The sequence below is a fragment of the Erythrolamprus reginae genome, chromosome 3 (assembly GCF_031021105.1).
Source record: "Erythrolamprus reginae isolate rEryReg1 chromosome 3, rEryReg1.hap1, whole genome shotgun sequence".
NCBI lineage: Eukaryota > Metazoa > Chordata > Lepidosauria > Squamata > Dipsadidae > Erythrolamprus > Erythrolamprus reginae.
The window spans coordinates 34,596,833-34,612,295 of record NC_091952.1 but is presented as its reverse complement, the minus strand read 5'-3'; the positions used below and the strand labels follow the sequence as shown (position 1 = coordinate 34,612,295).

At 36.8% G+C, this 15,463-nt stretch overlaps 1 protein-coding gene across 4 annotated transcripts in view; it reads left to right on the top strand.

Annotated features, from left to right (window-relative positions):
• DHX35 (DEAH-box helicase 35) overlaps positions 1–14,026 on the top strand; it is a 46,103-nt gene extending 32,077 nt beyond the window's left edge. For 2 of the 4 annotated variants that reach the window (XM_070744755.1, XM_070744753.1), the window contains 11 exons: positions 1,382–1,592; positions 3,250–3,374; positions 4,798–4,852; positions 7,097–7,192; positions 7,458–7,552; positions 7,901–7,978; positions 9,105–9,234; positions 10,225–10,306; positions 10,872–10,943; positions 11,493–11,604; positions 12,001–14,026. In XM_070744755.1, the coding sequence (XP_070600856.1) occupies positions 1,382–1,592; positions 3,250–3,374; positions 4,798–4,852; positions 7,097–7,192; positions 7,458–7,552; positions 7,901–7,978; positions 9,105–9,234; positions 10,225–10,306; positions 10,872–10,943; positions 11,493–11,604; positions 12,001–12,045 (1,101 nt within the window). In that variant the 3' untranslated portion in view covers positions 12,046–14,026. Of the gene's footprint in view, positions 1–1,381; positions 1,593–3,249; positions 3,375–4,797; positions 4,853–7,096; positions 7,193–7,457; positions 7,553–7,900; positions 7,979–9,104; positions 9,235–10,224; positions 10,307–10,871; positions 10,944–11,492; positions 11,632–12,000 lie in introns of all 4 variants that reach the window. The other 2 variants (XM_070744754.1, XM_070744752.1) reach the window with 1 other exon arrangement.
• Positions 14,027–15,463: the final 1,437 nt, after the last annotated feature.

The following is a 15,463-nucleotide window of genomic DNA, read 5'->3' as shown; positions in this document are numbered from 1 at the left end:
CTTCCGCACCACTACATCCCGAAATATCGATTATCGCGAGGGGTCTTGGAACGGAACCCTCGCGATAATCGGGGGATCACTGTATGTTCAAAACTATATCATCTGCTGGAACATTCCAGACCATAAATTTAGCTGTTAGAAATGCTGAATGCAAACCAGACAGAATTTACTCTGGTGGTATGTTGTTAAGAATGTGACCCTTTCTTCTGCTTCAGCCCTTTTTTCTCTCCCCCCCTTTAACCTACATCATCATCATCATCATCATCATCATCATCATTATTATTATTATTATAGTACAACACAGCAAATGAGATCACTATGCTGGATTTCGTATTTCATCACCAGTCGGGCGCTTCCCAAGCACCTAGGACTGCGTGATGTAGTGGCGAATTATGTTTGCCGATCCCAGTAAAGCAGCCTTTTGCAATTGACAGATGAAGATTTTGTCAATTCCGATGGTTTTCAAATGTCTGCTGAGATCCTTTGGCACTGCACCCAGCGTGCCAAGTACCACTGAGACCACTTTCACTGGCTTATGCCAGAGTCGTTGCAGCTCGATTTTTAGATCTTCGTGTTTCACTAATTTCTCTAGCTGCTTCTTCTCAATTCTGTTGTCCCCTGGGATTGCGATGTTGATGATCCATACTTTCTTTTTCTCCACGATCAGGATGTCTGGTGTGTTATGCTTCAGAATTCGGTCAGTCTGAAGTCGGAAGTCCCACAGTAGTTTTGGTTGCTCATTTTTGACCACTTTTTCGGGCTTATGATCCTACCAGTTGTTGTTGTTGTTGTTGTTGTTGTTGTTGTTGTTGTTGTTGTTGTTCTTCTTCTTCTTCTTCTTCTTCTTCTTCTTCTTCTTCTTCTTCTTCTTCTTCTTCTTCATCTTCGTATTATTATTATTATTATTATTATTATTATTATTATTATTATTATTATTTATTAGACTTGTATGCTGCCCCTCCCCAGAGACCCGGGGTGGGTTTATGAACTTTCCTTCTCAATGTCAGATGAAAGAACAGTTGTTCTTAATTTAATTTTTTTAAGAAGGAAAGCACAAGCGTGAATTTTCATCTGTTAACCTATTTATTCTAAAATGTTATCTACTGACTGGGGGCTGTAATTTTGTCTGTAGAAATGTGTTCCTAATCGGCAGTTTGTACAGATTTAGCATGTACAAAATATTGCTTTACTGAAAAAATTTCAGTGTTTTAAAATGGCTATTGCTGTTATAAAATAATCAGCATTTCTTACAGTCCTACTTCTGTTTAAATTGTTTTGTGGGGTTTTAAAGCAGCTCTTCAAACAAGCCACAGTTGTTATATTCTCAAGATTACCTAATTGTTTATGAAGTAGGGACTAATTTTTACCCTTGTCCTTTCAGGTGATAGTGGCTACTAACATTGCAGAAACCTCTATCACAATCAATGGCATTTCATTTGTCGTTGACTGTGGCTTTGTGAAGCTTCGTGCATATAATCCCAAAACAGCCATTGAATGTCTTGTGGTTGTTCCAATCTCAAAGGCCTCAGCTAATCAGAGAGCTGGTCGTGCTGGACGGAATCGCTCAGGGAAATGTTACAGACTTTACACAGGTAGAGTGTGCTTATTAGTGGAGTTTTAATGTATGGCCAGTAGTTTCATAATTGATCTGTGTAACTTAGAATTATAATCATAGATTCAACTTCATTGTCTATATTTTGCATTTTAAAAAAATTCATTCGCCGAATTCTTTACCCTTTCTATCCTTTCTATGTTTCTTGTCTTTTCTATCTTTCTCTCTCCTCCTCTGTGCCCTTTCCCTACTTACTTCTTTCCCTCCCCTTTACAAGGTTTCAAATTTGTACTTTGTAAATTGATATATCATTCGACTGTTTTCTTTTGTTTCGACCAATATTTCATGTTTTGTACAATGTGATGTATTCTGTATTATTTGTATAATAAAAATTTTATTAAAAAAATAAATAAAAAAAATTCTTAATAAACGTTGAGATGTTGAGACTCTAGAAAGATTGCAGAGAAGAGCAACAAAGGTGATTAGGGGACTGGAGACTAAGACATAAAGAACAGTTGCTGGAATTGGGTATGTCTAATTTGATGAAAAGAAGGACTGGGGTGATATGATGGCAGTGTTCCAATATCTCAGGGATTTCCAAAGAAGAGGGAGTCAAGGTATTCTCCAGAGCCCCTGAAGGCAGGACGAGAAGTAATGGGTGGAAATTAATCAAGGACAGAAGCAATTTAGAACTAAGGAGAAATTTCCTAACAGAACAATTGATCAGTGGAAGAGAAGTTGTAAATGCTCCAACACTGGAAGTTTTAAAGAAGATATTGGACAACCATTTGCCTGAAATAGTGTAGGGTTTCCTGCCTAAGCATGGGGTTGGACTAGAAGATCTCCAAGGTCCCTTCCAACTCTGTTATTCTATTCTATTCTATTCTAAACTGTTCTTTATCCAGATAGTTTAAAAATATTGTATGAAAATACATAGAGGTAATTCTGTTGATAATGCACTTTCCCACCCCAAAATAGGATTTCATGGTTCATTTTTAATCTCTCTTCCCTATCATGTTCCTCAGTATTGTTATGGAAGCAGATTCTCCTGTAATTTCCTTTTCTTGAAGTCCTTCAAATCTTTGCAATGCTGCACAAGAGTTTGTATTACAGAATGCTTCAGGGAAACATTTCTTTATAGCCCGATAACTCTTCCTTGAGAGCCAGTTTCGTATAGTAGTTAAGGCATCAGGCAAGAAACTGGGAGAATCCAAGTTCCAGTTCTGTCTTAGACACAAAGACAGATGTGTGACCTTGGACCGGCCACTCAGTTTCTCAGCCCCAGGACGGAGCCAGTGGCTAATTGCCAAGAAAACTGCAGGGGCTTCTCCAGATAGCACCAGGAATTAACATTGATTTGAAGACCAGTACTTCCACCCCACAAATGTTCCTTACTGTATTCTTCCAGCTCTGTAAAATTATATTGCAGATGAAGATTTTGCTTGCATTCAGTATGTGGAGATAGCAGTGCACAAATAGGGAAAAATATGTAGCTGCTTTAATGGTTCAAAAAGAGCTGCTTTGTATGTGTTTCTGTACATTCTAAAGCATCACTTTAAAAAAACATTTGCACAGTCTTGTTTTCAGTTCGAACACTTGAATTGAATATGTATTATTAATTGAGTTGTGGAATCTTATAATGGGATAAGGATTCATATTTAAAACTTAAATCACGAAGAACTTTGCTTTCTCCATAGAGGAAGACTTTGAGAAGTTGCCACAGTCCACCATTCCTGAAATGCAACGCAGTAACCTGGCACCAGTTATATTGCAGCTTAAGGCATTAGGAATTGACAATGTGCTTAGGTTTCCCTTCCTCTCAGTAAGTAAGAGAACCTTGTTTAATCCTTCATATTTATTATATTTATCATAGTATCATAAGAAAAAAGAACTCTTCAGCTCTCCTATCCTTTTATAGTATCTCTTTTTCCCACCATTCTTCAGTAAGGGAAGGGTTACGGTAAACCCTAACCATAGCACAATATGAAAATGTGTGATGCAAAGTGATGAGGATGTTAGACATGGGCCATAAAAACCCATAGCAAAGCACCTATTTGACTGCAACTTACTGACGGCCTTTGGCTCAGCCAGTCCATTTACTTTGCAATGTTTTATTGTATGAACCAAAATAGGGCAGATCCCCAAAGCTGTTTCCCTTTTCATTTCATGCTTTTCATACGTTAATTTAATATTTTGCTTCAGACTACCAGCATAACCTCAGTGAGGCTTGCAAAAAAAACTTGTCTCCAAGATAGCTACGTCTAGTTCCTTTGTAGACCTATATGTGTTTGGTGCAGTGCCCTACAAATAGAAACTGTATGGTTACAAAGTTGGTTGCATGGATTCAAAATTATGTGAAGATACTCATATTTTGAATTCTATTTAAAACATTTCCCTTCAGATTTTATAAATGTTTATCTGAATGCTGTCAGAGTTTCAGCTAGATTTTCTACATATGAAAGAGATTTGAGTGAATGGATGACATCAATGATTGGTGATAGTCTCACTTATTTCATAAAGTCATTCAGCCTAGGTATCTTCATGGATGCATGACTCCTGTTGAAGCCATGGTGGCAGCCGTGGTCAGGAGGTCCTTATCACAAATTCATCTTATACATTAACGGGCCATTCCTGGATTGGAAGGCCTTGCTTATAATCACTCATGCCTTAATTACTTCCTCTTTGGATTGCTGCAATGCTATCTACATGGGGTTACCATTGAAGTCTATCCCGAAACTGCAACTGATCCAGAATGCAATGGCACACATTGGATGCCCCAGAGTTCACCTAACTTACATTAATGCTGTGTTAGCTGCCTTGGCTCCCAATTGTTATTCAGGTGCAATTCAATGTTCTGAATGACTTTTAACGCCCTACAGAGCATAGGGCCAGGTTACTTTGGGGGCCAACTCTTCCTGAAGAGGTTTGCATGTCTTACTGGGTTACATATAGTGATCATGCTCTCCTCCTTTAATGGGAAGTTGGAAGAAGGCCTTCCCAGTTCCTGTCCTGCCTCTTTAAAATAGCCATCTAACAGAGATCCAACACATAGTTCTTTCCCCAAACATTGTCTTGTAAGTCACAAAGTGGACTCTTCTTTAATCTGTGCCAAACTTTTGGAAGCCAAGTAGATTACAGTAGGAAACTACTGATTCCTTCTTGAATTCATAGAAAGGTGGGTTTCTAAATTGAACATACCTTTCTATATCAAACAAAGCAAATTATATCACTACTTTTTCCTCTAGCCTCCACCAGCTCAATCAATGGTGCAAGCTCTGGAGCTGTTGTATGCTTTAGGAGGTAAGATGGGGTCTTTGTTTATTTTTAACTCTACAGGGAGTGAAAAGTATGCATGTTATTGCCTTTAAACCTAGGTACTATTTATCAATGAACCAATATAAAACTGTCTTGCTTTTAATGTACCAGGGTTATAAGAACGAAAATAGTTTTGCCTTTGATGCAAGGTATTCTGAAGATTTGTTTGTTCTATATCAAATGCAGGCCAAAATTTTTGTAACATCTATAAAGCGGATCTTTTTTTTTTTAACTCCCAGTCCAAATGAATGAATAATTATGGCTTTTAGTTAATGTAATCAGCATTGCACAGTGTCTTGCATATCCTTTGCAATTGAATGCTACCTATAATTTATAAGAGTAATACATTGTTGACCTAATTTTTAGATATTTATATATTGATTGTTAATCAGTAGGTTCATGGCACTAAAATAAAAGATGGCTGAAAACAGAATCCTTGCCTGGAATTGAATTGCACTAAAATATATCTCAATAACAGATTCTGAGAATTTAAATTACTTTATTTCAGTATTTTTCAACCTCAGCAACTTTAAGACTTCCCTAGGATGCAGGTTGACAAAATTCTGGAAGTTGAAGTCTATCCATCTTAAAGTTGCTGAGATTAAGAAACACTGCTTTACATAAGCTATATCAGTAATAAAATATGTATTGTAAAAAAAAAAAAGGAACTTCTCTTGCAGAAATTCAGCCTGTTCTTCCTTAGCAATTGTAACACCCCTTCATTTGGCTCAAAGGGCTGCTGTTTTGCTTGATTACTACTACTACTACCCCTACTACTACTACTATATTAGATTTGTATGCCGCCCGTCTCCGAAGACTCGGGGTGGCTCACAACAACAATAAACAATACAGTACAAATCCAGTAATTAAAACTATAGCTAAAAACCCACTATCATTTAAAAAACAGTCAACACTACCCAATCATAACCATACATAAATCTTACTAGCCAAAAGGGGATATATCACTGTATTTATGTTTTTGAGTTTGATACTGAAATATTATTGAGACTTTTGTAGTCTCAGCTTTCTTTTTTTTGTGATGCCATCTGAACTCTGCTGTGAGCGGGCTCTCATTCCTTGGCTTTGAAAATGGGTACTTTCATGAAGGCTTAATTATGCATAGAAAATCTTTCCAGTGAATAGTTTATAGTATTGATGAAATCCTTAGTAAGCTGCAAAATTTGTTTGATGATAATTTAGTGCATTTTAGACGAATCCTCTAGTTGTCATTGCATTTTTCACATGGATTTTGAACTTTTGATGGTAATATTTATATATCCTATATACCAGTGACTTTCAACCTTTTTTGAGCCGCGGCACATTTTTTACATTTACAAAATCCTGGGGCACACCGCCAACCAAAATAACACCCTAAGACACTCTCCTCTCTTTTTCCATCCCTGTCTCCTCCCCCCCTTGTGTGTGTGTGTGTGTGTGTATATACACACTCTTGAACCATTTCCAAAAACAGGTGAGGGCTGGGGAGGTTTTCTCTCTTATTCTTTGGGTGCTTTTTTATCATATGCTTTAAATCAAGAGTCACTTCTCTCTCTCTCTTTCGTTTCTCTCTCTTTCCTCTCATTCTCTGTCTCAATCATTTTCTCGTTTCTCTTTTTTTCTCCCCTTTTTGCTCATTTCTCTCTCTCTCTCCCTTCCTCTCCTTTTCTCTCTCTCTCTCTCTTGCTTTCTCTCTCTCTCACTCTTGTGTTCTCTTTCTCTTTTCTTTCTCTCTCTTGCTTTCTCTCTTTCTCTCTCTCTTGCTTTCTCTCTTTCTCTCTTGCTTTCTTTCTCTCTCTTTCTCTCTCAGCAAAAAGTTGCGAGACAGGAACCTGAGCTTCCTTCTTCGCGGCACACCTGACCATGTCTCGCGGCACACTAGTGTGCCACGGCACACTGGTTGAAAAACACTGCTATATACTGTATGAGCTTCCATCTTCAGATCAGGTGTGAAACATCAAAATTATAATTATAAATATGCAATGCATTTTATACAACTAGGCTGTTGTTATGAAATGATTTTAAGATTGTAAACTGTAAAAATAATATGAGATATTGTATTCCATTGATTACATTTTTGTTATATGAATGCTAGGCTGAAGAAATATGGTTTAAGCTCTGGAAAATAATACAGTCAATAACATCTTTCTAAATTCTTTAGCATTTTACATTTAAGGCATCCTGAATTACAAATATTTACATTCTGTATCATTAATTTTTTTTCTCCTGCAGGATTGGATAAATATTGTCGTCTCACTGAACCTCTAGGAATTAGAATAGCAGAGTTCCCTTTAAATCCTATGTTTGCAAAAATGCTCCTAGAATCAGGTGATGTGTTCTATTATAATTTGGGGTGTTAAGTGCTCTTACTTTGTAATTAAAATGTTGAATATGCATTTATCATTAAAAATAAATATTTTGCTGTAGGTTAGATATAGATGCATGAAAGACTGGATTATGAAAGTGAGGTAGAATTATGGAGAAAGCAGTATAGGAGATAGAATTCTGTGATAGCTGTTTTAATTGGAAAGGTATAACAAAGGAAGTACTGCTCTATGACAATGAATTTTCTTTTCCTTAAATCATTTTGCAGGAAATTTTGGCTGTTCCCAAGAGATTCTAAGCATTGCATCCATGATGCAAATCCAAAATATCTTCACGATTCCTCCAAACCAAAAAGTTCAAGCTGTAAGTGTTGGTTTATACCCACAGACATAACTTTGAAACAGTTCTAGAGGGCTTGCATTGACTTGTTCACTTGGATACCTTGTTTTTATTTATATTTTGTGCCTCCTTATTAGCTTTTTAATTAAAAACATTATGGTGACTTGTGTATTGATGTAATTTTTGATATGCTTTTACTTCTAAGCACTTATACCTATTGAAATAACATTTGAAGTGTAATGCTGACAAGACTGTAGTTGAAACTTTGTTCAAGTGCAGATTTAACCTATTTAGATTATACTTTTATTGAAAATTAGTAGAAAAGTATTCTGGCTTCTGTTGTTTGCTATATAAAATATTTCTCCTTTTCAGATAAGGGAACACAGAAAATTTGCTGTTGAGGAGGGTGACCATCTCACAATGCTTAATGTCTTTGAAGCTTTTATAAAAGTAAGCAGCTAAACTAAAGTACAAAATGATCTTTGGGTTTTTCAAATGATGTCAATATACAGTGTTCCCTCAATTTTCGCGGGGGATGCATTCCGAGACTGCCTGTGAAAGTTGAATTTCCGCGAAGTAGTGATGCGGAAGTAAATACACTATTTTTGGCTATGAACAGTATCACAAGCCTTCCCTTAACACTTTAAACCCCTAAATTACAATTTCCCATTCCCTTAGCAACCATTTAGATTATTACTCACCATGTTTGTTTATTAAAGTTTATTAAAATATTTATTAAAGGCGGACGAAAGTTTGGCGATGACATATGACGTCATTGGGTGGGCAAAACCGTGGTATAGGGAAAAAACCGCGACATATTTTTTAATTAATATTTTTGAAAAACCGTGGTATAGGCGTTTCGAGAAGTTCGAACTTGCGAAAATTGAGGGAACACTGTATACCGAAATATCATTTGCAATAAATAACTTTGAATAGGTTTTCTAAAAGTAATAAAGTCAATTTTAGTTGTAATGAAGGCAAGAAGCTCAGCAAAGATAACTGAAAATCGTAAAATATTGTGATTTAAAAACTTAACAGCATGTGGTATATTCTGTAGACATACTTCTTTAACAATTATCTCTCTTATAGCAAGAGATAAGTACATGTAATATTTAAAATTAAAGTTGAGATTCTTAATCTTTATAATTACTTGTCTTGCATAATTTGGAGCATATTTACTTATCTTTCAAGTATGTGTGCATGTTAGTATTAATGTGTTTATTGCAGAATTCTGCCATGTGCAATAGCTTTCTCAATAGAAATTAAGATTTAGGATGCAGATAAATTAAATTATTAAGTTTCAGTAAATTTCAGTTTGTGAGATTAAGAAAAAGAATACCACATCAAGTGGGCTTAAATTTGAGCTAGCGTAATAGTAGAGTGTATTTTGCAAATTGCACTGCTTTTATTTTGAAAAAGATAAGGTTTTAGTTTTGCCTTGTAGTGTAGAGTGGGAAAGGCTTTGTGTATGTTCATGCTCATAATATTAAGGAAACCAGAAATATGCATATGAAGTGCTAACACTTTGTGATAGAAATTTTGTAGGTGTGATTCATCTTTTCCTTTTAATTTGTAGCACAACAAAAGTTCTCAGTGGTGTCAGGAACACTTTCTGAATTATAAAGGTCTTGTTAGAGCCACAATTGTAAGGGAGCAACTGAAAAAACTTCTTGTCAGGTTCAAAGTGCCAAAAAAATCTAGTGAAGGTATGAACTGCCTTAATTTACCAGCATGTCTCCTGTGTACTTTTCATGTTTAATCTGCAGAATTGAATCTTTCTGTTTTGTTTAGTATGTACTGTAATAGTACAGTGGTCCCCCGATTATCGCGAGGGTTCCGTTCCAGGACCCCTCGCGATGATCGGTTTTTCGCGAAGTAGCAGTGCGGAAGTAAAAACACCATCTGCGCATGCGCAGATGGTGTTTTTACTTCCGCCGCAGCAGCGAGGAGCCGAAGATTGGGGTTTCCCCGCCGCCCACGCAAACTCCTCGCTGCTGCTACGCCCGCCGCTTGTCCGCCCGCCGCTTGTCCGCCGCCTGTCTGCCCGCGCGCGCGCCCTTCGCCCGCCCACGCCGTTCGCTCGCGCCGCTTCCCAGCTGAGTCCTGAAGCGAACTTCCGCGTTTGGCTTCAGGACTCAGCTGGGAAGCGGCGCTAGGGTTTCCCCGCCGCCCACGCAAACACCTCGCTGAAGCCTGCCGCTCGCCCTCCCGCCAGCAAGAGGGGGAAGACCCAGGGAAGCCGGCCAGCAGCTGATCTGCCCGGCGCCATCTACGCATGCGTGGCCATAGAAAAAAGGGCGCGCATGCGCAGATGGTGTTTTTACTTCCGGGTTGAAAAATCGCGATATAGCATTTCGCAATGATCGAGATCGCGAAACTCGGGGGACCACTGTACTTGTTTCTTTATAGGCATTGTCTCTTATAACACACTTACTTTAGTGTCAGGAAGATGCCTTGTTGAGAAGAGTTTATCCTTTCTTTTTCCTACTACGAATTTGTAATTATTGACTATTATTTTTCATTGTAACCTGAGACTTTCATGTTTGTTGGAAAAGATAAGCTTGCCTCTCCATATATTTTGTGGAGCAGCTCCAGTGCTTGGTTGCTATGATTTGAAGGTCAGAATATCTGGATGAAACCAGGATTCCTATCTCTGATACATATTGTAAAACGACAAATCCATCTCTTTCTTATAGGTGATCCAGACCCTGTTCTAAGATGTATTGTTTCTGGATTTTTTGCTAATGCAGCCAGATTTCATTCTACTGGGTGTTACAGGTATATTTATTTTTTATCCAGCATTTGGTTTACCCAGCAAACAGTTAATGTAAAACACAGAATGCAGTAATTAAAAAGTAATGTTTAAGGCACATAAAAATATAACCATAAAGTATTCATTCTAGCAAATTCTTCTAATACTAGTAGAAATATTACTGAACCGAATACGTTTGTTCAAGATTGTACTTGATACAATATCATAATATGTACAGGATCTATCAAATTATTACTATTTGAGTTGATAAAATTCTTCTTTATAGCCATCAGTTAGAACAGTTGTTCTCTAATATGCTTGTTCCATTTGGGCAAACTGGTCATCCTGATAATGAATTCACTTTAACTAAATCCAATTAAATTGAGAAGAAAAGTTTTTCTTGAAAAAAATCTGCTTCATTTGAAAAATGAACAGGAGATTCAAAATAGTCAATAAAAGGCTGGGATAGCTGATTCAGTAACATGCTGATCATACCAGTATTTGAGGAAATTGATAGTGGCTTGTACTATACATAAACATTGACATGATGCTTTGGTAAATATTGTATTTCTAAAATAATGTTATTTCAAGGACTATTCGTGATGATCATGAACTCTACATACATCCCACCTCAGTGCTGTATGCAGAGAAACCTCCTCGTTGGTAAGCTATTTTTTTTAAATTTTTTGATATTGTAATTTATGGAGAGCCTATATTAGATTTGAAAGATTGTAATTTATAAGGTGAATTAGTTTACAAGTGGCAAAATGGAATTATTTCATTTTGAGTGAATGCTATCCAATACTGCTGATTGATTTTTGACTACATACTTTGTAGTGACTGCTTTTGGAATTGTTTGCATTGACTGCTAGAAGATGTTAAAAATTTAGCCCTCATGGAAGGTATAAATTATATTTAACCGTGTTTGCTGATTATTTGGTGTGCCCATAATGATTCTTAATCTCTCAGCAACTTTCTGTATTGTTGACTTACATAATTTGGTCTGGTTTTATTGGTTTGGGTTGGAGTTACTATTTTATAGTGGTTTTCCTTTTCTCTATGGCTGGTTCTAATCAATATTGATGGCTGGAGAAAGATCATATAGACAAAAGTCTAATAGTCCAACAAATACTGTAATTAACTTTCTACTTAGCTCAGGTGTCAAGTCTCATACAGTATATACTTTATTTTTATTTTTTCTTTTATCTTTAGGGTAGTGTACAATGAAGTTATACAGACTTCAAAGTATTACATGCGAGATGTTACAGCTATTAAATCTGCTTGGTTATTGGAACTGGCCCCTCATTTCTATCAGCAAGGAACGGTACGAGCTCAGCATGGACTCCAAACGGTATCACTGCTGTATTGGCAGCTCTTATTATTTATTTATTTATTAGATTTGTATGCCGCCCCTCTCCGAAGACTCGGGGCGGCTAACAACAATAAAGATTACTTAATAACAATCTTGCTTAGAAATTTTGGGCTCAATTGTAGTAATAAGTCGAGGACTACCTGTATTTCTATTTTCACAAATGGTTGTACATTTTAATGTTTTTGACCAGATGTCAAAATGGAGTTTCAGGAGAGATGTAAAAGCAACATTCAATTTGATGCTAGTAGGCTGCTAGTTTTGATTAACTCTTTCATAAAGAGTTGGTTCATTAGAGCATTTATGAGAATATAAATTTTAAAAGATACTATCTTTTTTTCTCCATTACAGCATCTTTCTCTGAAAGCCAAAAGAGCTAAAGTAGATGACCTCTGACTCTCTCTGGCTGTTGAAGTTCACCGTGTGTGGTGCGGAAATTGTCGCCAATTTGAAAATGTACAACCGTCCTTCCAACAATTAGTTGATTAGCAACCTGACCTCATATCAACTATTCATGTTGAAATGCCTGCTTGCCAGGATTCTGTAGGGATGTATGCATGACCAATACATTGTAACACTTAAATAGAGCTTGTATTGTGGACATCTTATCCAGCAGTCTAGTTGTGATGACCACTTCTGTTCATCAGGGCACTACGCTCATTTTAAATAAAGTAGAAAAATTATCAGTGCAAAAAAGAGAGAGAGACAATTTCGAGGAAATTTGCAGTACGTGGAGAACTACATTATACCCTTGAAGCAGAAAGGAGAGGAGGCAGATACAGTGCCCTCAGAAAGAAGCTCAGGATCCTTCAGACCACTGTGAGAAACTTGATCATCCTGGAACTACCTGCTACTTGTAGGCAGATTTGGGAACACAAGCAAAGCCTTGACATACCTTAATGGGTGGAAATGAAAACCTTGAAACTGTGATTGTGCCTAACTTCTGTGTTTTTTTTCCCCTTGCCTTTTTTTCCTGTGAAGCAATAGATTTCTAATCTTTTACCAGTTTCTACATTTCTTCTTTCTTGCACTTTCTCTCTTATAATGGTCATGATTTTCAAATTAGCTTATTTTACAACCATAACGTCAAAACCTTCGGTAAATTAATCTCCTTGTGAAAGGACTTTAATGCGGGCATATTGTTTGTTGTTTCCTTTCATTTCAAAATTAAGAGATGAGAAACTTGGAGCCAGTATCTGCACATTCTCAATTTTTTGATATTATAGTTAGTAAAAAAACTGGTTCTTGGCATGTGGTTTATATTCAATGCCAGAGTGCTAAAATTCAGATAAAATTCAGATAGTGGTGATTATAGCAATAAGGATAAAGAATTTAGCTTTAAGATAGAGCCAGAGGGACCACGTCCAGAAATATTATCTTTTACCCCAACCAAGGCTCAGTTGAATATAAGGATTCCTTGGAATCAGACACAGAGTGCTATAGAACTGCTAGTGCTCTATCTTTGTGGGTTTCTGTTTCATGTTCCTTGTACAGTAAATTAGATGTTTGGCGAAATGACTGTAGCTTGTGGGAAGGAAAGATATTAGTGAAACAGCAAATTAGAACAAATTCTAGAAATTAAATTCCCTCAAGCACTGGACCCTTTTTGCAATTAACCCGAAATCCATTTGACAACATTGTTTATAGCAAAATATAAGAAATGATAAATTTTATTTCTATGAATATAAAAAAAAACCCCAAACCTTTTGACACACATTTTTTTAAAAAATAAAATGTTCTGAACTTTGCAGTTGTGCTAGGATTGTTTTCCTCAAAGAGGAAGGATGGTGTCTATAGAGTACACTGCTCAAGGGGTGCATTGACTGTTTTTTCTTGTGTAACTTCCTTCTTTGCCTTTAGCATGTTGAGATTTATTTTGAAATATTTATTTTAGATATATGGATTTTGAAAATATGGATTTGTCTTTCTTTCTAGAACATAAATTGGTTGTATGACTTGCTCTCTTCTTTTTTATTCCTTTAAAATACGTGTAAACTGTGGTGGTGTTTTTACACAGAATATGGATGCGCATCCTGAGTCACTTTTTCAAACTCCTCTTTCCATTTCTGCTTGATCCACCAATGTATGACCCATACAATGTCTTTGTGCTGTGTGTGCAACTTAACAAAGTTTAATACCAATCTATGGATTCATGGTTTCTCTCCCTCTTCCCTGTTTGTGAGTTCCATAGGCTTATCTTTTATTTTTTGTGTACTATGTAAAGTCCAGAATAGCACTGATGCTCCCAACAAGTCTCTAAAAAGCTCTTCCTTTAAAGAGTTCGCAAAGTCCTGGATACATAAAGTGTGTAAATTTTCATGTCTTCTTGCAACAGTTTAGAAAAACAAAATAAAGCTGTCATCCATAACTCTGGAAATGTTGTGTTCGTTTATAGAAGGTAATGGAGTATCATTTCATATTTCCTATCTCTGTGGGTTTTGATGTCATTAAGTGAGATAGGAGGCAAGCATCGTCATCTGGGGAAGGCAATCTTGTTCTGGACAAAACCTTGCACCCCCTTTTTATTGTCATCCATTAGCATTAGTCATCAGATGACATCTCATTGGATATTAGAGAATACGGGATCTTATTGGATAGTTTAAAGCATGGGTTGCCTCCTGTTTGCCTCGTGGACAATGAATGATCAATTGTGTTGTTTCATGGCCTACGTGCAGTTTTGGGGGTATCTCTTCTCTCCAGGGTTGATCAAGGAGGAAGTCTGTTAATAGGAAAGGTAGTATCTCTGAAATGCCAGTAATTATTTATCTGGTGCCTTATCACAGGATTTTAGCCAACTCCGTGGTATGCCAGCCAGAGACAGCTTTTAATCCTGTCTTCACAGAGTTTCTTGGTAAAAAATGCAGGAGTGGCCTTCTCTCATGCAGAATAAATGGGATACTTTTGCTATCTATTGCCAGTAAAGTGATTGTCTAACTCCATCAACTTCCTATATCACTCCATACCGGTGCCTCTCTTTAGCACTTGGAGGATCCTACTGGAAATTCATACACTTTGCATAGATTCCCAATATTCCTTGTTTATCTGTCCCAGAAGTATCTCTCCCTCCCACCCACCCCATTAGGCAACATAGCAAGACTTTTGGGGAGGGAAGTTAGGTGGACTAAGTATCACTATCGGAAGACCTGAAAGATGAGATGAGGGTCAGATCATCATAGAGAAAGTCTACATGGTTACTAAGAATTGATAATGACTTGACAGTACATAATTATAAGTATTAAATCTATATTTTGATATTAATTTATGGATAGCTAGTTGAATGTAAATATAAATAATGATTTTGATGTTGGTTACCATGATGTTACATGAATGTTGATGTAAACTTAGCCTGCTCCTTAAACTCAATTCTGTATCAAGAAAAATGAGATTATCATGTTTGTGTGTGTATTTGTGATACAGAGAATTGGCACTGTTGCTTTAAGGAGTTGCAGATAAACTGGACATTTATACCCCCGCCCTCCAGTGCTCCGAATTATATGAAGGGCTGCGCAGTCACTCACACCCTCTTTCTTGCATCTTTTCTGTTGTACAACTTTTGTTACACACAAACATACACTACAGATTCCATCAGCCTTTTATGTTTCTAATAAAAATGAAACAAAACCATTTTTCTTAGAGAAAAATGACCAACCAAGTGACAAAATAGGGGGAAGTGCTCATGGCAGGTCTTCTGGGAATTCCTTCCAACCTATTTATCAGCAATGAACATGGGAGGCATCTATTCTTCCTCCACAATTAAATAACATATATTTCCTGCCTGCAAATATATTCCTTCAGTTTATATTGCTTTGCATTG